The following is a 7,983-nucleotide window of genomic DNA, read 5'->3' as shown; positions in this document are numbered from 1 at the left end:
ATATACCCAAATCTATAAATGTAATACATTATATAAACGGGTTGATGGACAAAAATCACATGATCATCTCATTAGATGCAGAGAAAGCGTTCAACAAAATCCAACATCCCTTCATGATAGAAGTCCTACAGAGACTGGGAATAGAAGGAACATATCTCAATATAATAAAAGCTGTTTATGACAAGCCTACAGCCAACATATTCCTAAATGGGGAAAAAAACTGGAAGCCCAAGGGGGCGCATGCATCTGGAGTTCATTTGCAGTGGCTGGAGGCCCTGGTGTGCCCATTCTCATTCTCTGCCTCTCTCTCTCTTTCTCTCTCTCTCCGTCTCTCCCTCTCTCCCTCTTTCTCTGTCGAATAAATAAATGAAAATAAAGTATTTTTAAAAAATAAAAGGAGTGTTAATGCCTTCATTCCCTTGTATCTGTTTTGTTGTATCCACCTGGCCTGCGGTTGCCTTAGCTAGATGAAGTGATTTTCATTGCTTTCTACTATAAATTCCGGAAACACAGATAGTCCACTTAAGACCTACATAAAATACTAAGTTCCTAAGACCATCACACTACCCCTGGGTATTATGCTCGGTCCTCTACATTCAACTCATTGCTTAATAAATAAATACACAGTGTTGATAACAGCAATGGGCATTTGTTTCCAAATTACCAGAGCGCCATCTTCTGGTGAAATATGTTCTTTGCAGGCAGAGCTTTTTAAAATATCCTGATTTTTCTGGCCAAAAAAAATGCAGTTGCATTAAAATATATTGAAATTTTGACACATTCCTGACTTCGTTGTAGAATTTCACTCGGATCCTCCTTCTTGATCCTTCTGTTACTTGGCAGTGACGGGAGCTGGTCTGTCCTTCCGGTTTCCCTGTTAAACTGAGTGGGTTTCGAGTTTCAGCCCCTCCTAAATTCCAGCCTGCTGAGACTCCCTCTAGAATCATCCAAAATGGAGCCTTTTGCAGCCTATCCAGCAAAATGTTCCGGGCCCAGAGCAAAAGTCTTTGCAGTTTTGCTCTCCATGGCTCTGTGCACGATGATGCTGTTTCTTCTGCAGTTAAAATTCCTCAAACCCAAAATCAACAACTTCTACGCCTTCCAGGTGCAGGATGCCAAAGGGAGAACGGTTTCTCTGGAGAAGTTTAAAGGCAAAGTAAGTTGTATCTTCGGCTTTCCCTCTCTCACTGTTTTCCCACAACTCTGCTTATTGCCTTAGTACAATCAAGTTTTGCCTTTACATAGTCGTAAGTTAGAACTGGGCCTTCAAAGTCATGTAAGACATGACTTTAGCTCTCTCAGAGTCCTAGGAGCTCGTGACTTCTCATGGATAAACTGCCTTATTGTTGTTCTGAAAAGATACTTTAATTTTTGTGCTGGATTAACACCTTAAGTGACCTACAAAATGCTTACAGCCAGTAATATGGGTGTGGTGGCAGCTATTAGTGAATACGAGTTCTATTCTCTAACATCAAAAAGCGCTGTCAGACTAGCCCACTGGTCCAGATTATTTTTCAATAAAGTTGCTCTGTATTGGTAAATATGAAATAGTTATATGCCAAAAGGTTTCATTCTACCAAAATAAGTTAGGACTTTAATTGCTTATAGGATTTTTCTTTTAATCTTTTGCTTCTCTTTCCGGTTGGGTTTTTTTTTTTTTCTTTCTTTCTTTCTTTTTCCGGGAGGTTTCTCTCGTCGTAAACGTGGCCAGTGACTGCCGCCTCACAGACAAAAGTTACTTGATCCTGAAGGAGCTGTACAAGGAGTTCGGGCCCTACCACTTCAGCGTGCTGGCTTTTCCCTGCAACCAGTTCGGAGAATCAGAACCCCGGTCCAGCAAGGAAGTAGAATCTTTCGCAAGAAAAAACTATGGAGTAACGTTCCCCATTTTCCACAAGATTAAGATTCTAGGGCCTGAAGCAGAGCCTGCATTTCGATTTCTTGTCGGTAAATGATCTACCTTGCCTTAACAATAGTGTTTTAAATTGCTTTTCAGTAAATACGTACATACGTGCATATATACATATGTACACGTATATATTATGCAATGTGTGTATGTATGAATGTATGTGTGTATGTATGTATTCGGGGACCAAATTTCCTATTTCATTTGAAATGTTTTATTGGGAAATTGTCATTAAACTATCAAAGAACCAGCAACTCATTCTTTGTAGCTTTCTACAAGTTAACATCCTTGATAGCAATTAACTTTTCAGATGGCAAAAAGAGTTCTGTTCCAATATATTTCATTCCTGCGACCATCTTCCTAAAGTCTTTGCCTGGAGTACAGACATAGCTATTATTGCTAGAAATTTCAATTCTTCATTCATTCACCTAACATTTAGGGCAATGGCCCTCCTCTTCTTAAAGCTGCACATTTGTAGCTATTTATTGCTGACTATTTTTTAATATGTTGTTTATTTATTTAAGACATAGGAGATAGAGAATGGGCATGCCAGGGTCTTTAGGCACTGCAAATGAACACCAGACACATGTGCCATCTTGTACATCTGGCTTACGTGGATTCTGAGGAATTAAACCTAGGTCCTTAGGCTTCGCAGGCAGGTGCCTTAATGTTACTCTTCTTCTCTGAGATATTACCCCCAAGGTTGACTAAATCAGTTTACCAGGGCTTTGCTAATATCTAAAGCAATATAACTTGATTTTTTTTTAGAGGTTAGTCATGTTAGGCTTTCTCCACAATTAAATTAGCCACAGACATCTATTTTAAAGACTGTCCAAGGATGGCTAGCATGAGCCTAGTGTGGTACTGTTACAGTGTAGGCTTTGGCCTCAGTTTATCTGGACACAAACCTTTGCTAAGATGCATTGCTGTGCGGCTTCTGGTGTGTGACATAACCTCTCTGCCTGTTTCCCTCATTTTACAAATGACGCTCTAAATAGTACCTAACTTCTAAGACTTTTTGGAAGATGAGGTGTCTTAGTAAGAGTAAATACTTACATTACACACTGCTTACGCAGTGCCAGATTCTACTCTATTCAGCTCATTTTCTCTCACTTCACTTACTCTGCTAACATCATTAACCCAACCCTCACCATAAATAACTTGAGTTTCAATGAAACTGTGACCTCAGACATATCAAGCTTTACGTTTCTTCCAACAAAAAAGCACAGTGCATGGGCTGGAGAGATGGCGTAGCAGTTAAGCGCTTGCCTGTGAAGCCTAAGGACCCTGGTTCGAGGCTCGGTTCCCCAGGTCCCACGTTAGCCAGATGCACAAGGGGGCGCACGTGTCTGGAGTTTGTTTGCAGAGGCTGGAAGCCCTGGCGCGCCCATTCTCTCTCTCTCTCCCTCTGCCTGTCTTTCTCTCTGTGTCTGTCGCTCTCAAATAAATAAATAAAATTAAAAAAAAAAAAAAAAAAAGCACAGTGCTCTGTGTCACTTCAGAGTGCAACCAGAACCTTCCAAAGACGTTTAATATCCAGGAAGAGTTGATATGGTACCTAACAAAATGAGTAGTGACTAGATAATGAATTCATTGTTTTTGTTTCTGGGCTACACTGAAAATAAAAGCTAGAGTACATACCCTTGAGTTTGCTCATTTCCAGCCAAACACTGGGGCTCCATAGCTCATTGTGGAACCCTGCCCACCCTTTATAGTCAAAAAGATATGGAAGGTTTCTCTGAACTTAGACTGGGGGAGAGGTATAGAATGTAAACTCTGAAAAAAGAAGGTCTAGATTTCAGCTTTAGCTCTACCACTCACTGACCAATGACTATGAGTCTAGGCCTCCATTTTTCTTATCTACATTGTGGGAAGAACAGTAAGTAGTGCCTGTCTCTAGGGTAATGAGAGAATCCATTTGAGGCACTGAGCACCCTTCCTGATTATTTGTTCTGAGTGCCCTTCCTGACCATCCTTCCTGATCATCCTTCCTGAGTATCCTTCCTGACCATCCTTCCTGAGTATCCTTCCTGATCAGCCTTCCTGAGTATCCTTCCTGACCATCCTTTTTTTCTTCCAGACCATCCTTCCTAACCATCCTTCCTGACCATCCTTCCTGAGTATCCTTCCTCACCATCCTTCCTCACCATTCTTCCTGACCAGCCTTCCTGACCATCCTTCCTGAGTATCCTTCCTTACCATCCTTCCTGAGTGTCCTTCCTGACCATCCTTCTTGACCATCCTTCCTGGGTATCCTTCCTGACCATCCTTCCTGACCATCCCTCCTGAGTATCCTTCCTGACCATCCTTCCTGGGAATTTTTTTCTGATGCTTCCTAACCATCCTTCAGTAGGCACACAGTAGTGATTTATTTAGCTTTAGTTACTTTATTTTTTTTACAGTTCATCCATAATAGGGATAGAAATCCCAGATAATAGCAATAAAAAAATATGTCTTACATAAATTATGGTTTATCAAAAGAATGTTAGTTTCTCAAAATAAAATGGTTATTTAGAATCCCTAACCATAGAATGTGTAACAATATCAAACATATCAATATATTAAATATGAAAAGTATTTCACACATTTCTTCCCTCTCTCTAAAATAAATACTAAGGACTTTTAGAAAATTTGTTTTATCTTTGAGGATGTTATGGGCTAGCCAGGCATGATGTCTGACCCCTGTAAGCCTAGCACTAAGGAGGTTGGAGGCTGGAGGATAAGGAATCCAAGGTCAACCCTGCCTACATAAGAAGTTCAAGGCCAACCTGGGCTACATAAGACCCTGTTTCCAAAAAACAACAACAACAAAAAAAAAAAAGTCAGTTAAGAACTGAATGTTAAATGTGTTTAGATCTCACTGAGCCTGGTGGCAGTCACTTGTTAATCCTAGCACTGAGGAGGGTAAGGCAGGAGGTTCACAAATTTATCCTGACTTACAGAGAAAGACCCTATCTCAAATGAAAAACAAGTTTGTTTAGATTAACACATCCAAAATACACAACGTTGGGCTGGAGAGATGACCTAGTGGTTAAGACGCTTGCCTGGAAAACCAAAGGACCCAGGTTCAATTCCCCAGGACCCACATAAGCCAGATGCACATGGTGGCACATGCATCTGGAGTTCATTTGCAGCAGCTGTAGGCCCTGGAATGTCCATTCTTTCTCTGTGTCATCTATCTATCTATCTATCTATCTATCTATCTATCTATCTATCTATCATCTACCTGTCTCTTTCCCTCTCTCTCAAATAAATAAAAACAAAAATTTTTAAAAAAAAAAAAAAAAAAGCAAATCAAAATATACAACATTGCTTCATTTCCTGATTCTAGATCGGGGTAGCATTGTGAGGTCATCATGTGTACCAAACTCTGGTCACTCACCCTGAGCCTTGCTTTGTGCAGGTATTTCGTTTTCATTCTTACGACAATGTCAATATGATTCAGTTAGAAAGTAGAATACTGTCACTTCAGCAGACTCTAATAAGAATGAAAATCCTGACAAGGAATAAAGTTATGCTCACGGAAATATGTTCTGGATGTTTCAGATTCTTCGAAGAAGGAACCAAGATGGAATTTTTGGAAGTATCTGGTTGACCCTGAGGGACAAGTGGTGAAGTTCTGGAGGCCAGAGGAGCCAATCGAAGCCATCAGACCTCACATATCACATATGATTGGACAAATAATCTTAAAAAAGAAGGAAGATCTATGACAACGCCGTGGAGCCATACTAGTACAATACAGCAGGAAGATACCTCCAAAGGGTTCGGTCTTGTTTTACACACTTTGACAAATACGCCAGTAAAGGATGAAGCATTTGTTTTATCTTAAAAAATACTAATCCATAGTAATGAATGTTTTCCAGGAAAGAGATGTTACCTGTGGCAGGTGGGGTAGGGGAAGAGTAACCAAAGCATCAAGATGAAATATATTAAATATTTCATCTGACTATACTGAAAAATTCCAAGTACACAGTCAACAATGTGCTTCAATGCCCTGCTGTTGGACATGACATTTTCCAGAGCTGAACTTTATGGGAAAGCCAACACCCAAGGTAGCTACTTGGATTCTAGAACACTGTGGGACTGGAATGTCTGGAGTAACTAAATAGTGTAAGTGGCTGTGTTGATGTAATAAAACATAAAATGAATGTTGCAAAATACATAGGCTCAAATCATGATATATGTTGATTTCATGTACAGGATTTTAACTGTCTTTTTTGTTGATGTTGTGGGGGAGGTAGGGTCTCACTCTAGCTCAGGCTGACCTGGAATTCATTTTGTAGTCTCAGGGTGGCCTTGAGCTCACAGAGATCCTCCTACCTCTGCCTCCCGAGTGCTGGGATTAAAGGCGTGAGCCACCATGCCAGCTTTTAACTGGCTTTTATTTTTTAATTAACTTATGTTTTATTAACAACTCCCATGATTGTAAACAATATCCCATGATTTTTTTTAATCCCACTGGCTTTTTAATACAGGTTTATAATGTTTTACTATATCTGGCCAAATAGTCACTTTTAAATGGTAAATTTGAATGAGACTTTATCACTTTCAATGTGTCCTCAATATTCTTACAGGAACAACTCAGATGACATAAATAGAATATTAACAGTGAGGTTAGCCTTTGAGTTTGAATGAAAATCCTAGGTATGGGGAAAAGGATATGAGTATGTGATCACTGAGCTTGATTGACAGGTTGGTTTCTGCAGCAAATATTTTCAGACTAAATCAGTCACTTAGGAAGAATTTGGTGCTATACTCTGAGCTGAAACAGTGAAAGTCACCTCCAAATTATCAAAACTCCAGAGTAACAAAGGAGGATGATTGCAGCCACACAGGTCCCTACATTCCCCCATCCCACCTGCCACAGGTAACATCCCTTTCCTGACTGGAGGGATGGCTTAACGGTTAAGCGCTTGCTTGCGAAGCCTAAGGACCCTGGTTCAAGGCGCAATCCCCCAGGACCCACGTTAGCCAGATACACAAGGGGGCACACGCATCTGGAGTTCGTTTGCAGTGGCTGGAGGCCCTAGCATGCCCATTCTCTCTCTCTCTCTCTCCCTCTCTCTCTCTCTCTCTCTCTCTCTCTCTCTCTGCCTGTTTCTCTCTCTGTCTGTCACTCTCAAATAAACAAAAATAAATAAAGATGTTTAAAATGTAGGCCAGGACTGGAGGGATGGCTTAGTGGTTGAGGTGTTTGCCTGCAAAGCCAGAGGACCCCAGTCCGATTCCTCAAGACCCACATTAGCCAGTTGCACAACGGGGCTCACCTGTCTGGAGTTCGTTTGCAGTGGCTGGAGACCCTGGCACGCCCAAATGCTCCCTCCCTCCCTCCCTCTCTCTCTCTCAATCTCTCTGTCAAATAAATAAATAAAAATAAAATATTCTAAAATGTAGGCCACTTGGTAGAGACATTTGTACTTTTTTCTCCCCAAAGCTATGACCTTTACATTTTGTCAGCCTTAGAACTGATTTAGCAATGCCACCTGCCAAGCTGGTGGCGGTGAGTTGTCGCCCCGTGAAATACATTTTCGCTGCAGAAGAGAACTAAATTTGATAACTTGGACAAGTGCGCTATGTGTGACAGAAAACGCAGTCACGATGCAAAAGAAGACTGGATTTAAATAACCCGTGCCTCTCAAATGTGGACCTGAAGTATGGAAGTGACGATGTTTTTGTTGTGAACTCAGTAACTGCACCGCAGTGCATGGTTCTCTGTTTGTACTAAACTTCCTGGAGAAGCAAAAACAAACTATTTCCTATCGCACTTTCTGCTTCAGAGCACACACCCAGCCACCGAGCCACCAGCATGCTTAGTGAGCTCTTAGGGGAAAGGGGAGGTGCAGCAGGGGGTGGGACCGGGACTGGGAAGCTCTCAAGAATGCCAGACACCTGTGTGTGTCATGGTGCCCACATCAGTTTCCCACCTGTAAAGTGAACTGGGTCAAAAGGGAAGGCTCTCCCAATTCTGTCATTGGGCACACTCTCCAGGAAAGAAATCAGAACTCACCCCGATTGCTGGCGAGGAGAAGGGAATCCAAGCTCGCCTCTCCTTTGCAATTTCACCCCCAGCACTATTA

General features: G+C 41.4%; 1 protein-coding gene across 2 annotated transcripts; it reads left to right on the top strand.

Annotated features, from left to right (window-relative positions):
• The first annotated feature begins 825 nt into the window (after positions 1 to 825).
• Gpx8 (glutathione peroxidase 8 (putative)) lies at positions 826 to 6,066 on the top strand. Of its 2 annotated transcripts, XM_004664941.2 has the most exons (3): positions 860 to 1,156; positions 1,686 to 1,947; positions 5,453 to 6,066. In XM_004664941.2, the coding sequence occupies exons 1-3, from the start codon at positions 953 to 955 to the stop codon at positions 5,614 to 5,616; spliced, it is 630 nt and encodes a 209-aa protein (XP_004664998.1). In that variant the 5' UTR covers positions 860 to 952; the 3' UTR covers positions 5,617 to 6,066. The 2 variants fall into 2 exon arrangements, with proteins under 2 accessions (XP_044994920.1, XP_004664998.1); XM_045138985.1 differs by lacking the exon at positions 1,686 to 1,947 and having other exon boundaries at positions 826 to 1,156.
• The last annotated feature ends 1,917 nt before the right edge of the window (positions 6,067 to 7,983 follow it).

The sequence above is a fragment of the Jaculus jaculus genome, chromosome 20 (assembly GCF_020740685.1).
Source record: "Jaculus jaculus isolate mJacJac1 chromosome 20, mJacJac1.mat.Y.cur, whole genome shotgun sequence".
NCBI lineage: Eukaryota > Metazoa > Chordata > Mammalia > Rodentia > Dipodidae > Jaculus > Jaculus jaculus.
Note: the sequence above shows the minus strand (reverse complement) of the source record. Positions and strands in the feature narration are given on the sequence as shown.

What these genes read in the sequence shown, in the direction of transcription:
- Gpx8 (XM_004664941.2), top strand. Translation starts at nt 953, where the DNA reads ATGGAGCCTTTTGCAGCCTATCCAGCAAAATGTTCCGGGCCCAGAGCA. An exon ending in TGGAGAAGTTTAAAGGCAAA is followed by an intron (nt 1,157 to 1,685) that starts GTAAGTTGTATC and finishes TTTTTCCGGGAG; the next exon opens with GTTTCTCTCGTCGTAAACGT. An exon ending in TGCATTTCGATTTCTTGTCG is followed by an intron (nt 1,948 to 5,452) that starts GTAAATGATCTA and finishes TGGATGTTTCAG; the next exon opens with ATTCTTCGAAGAAGGAACCA.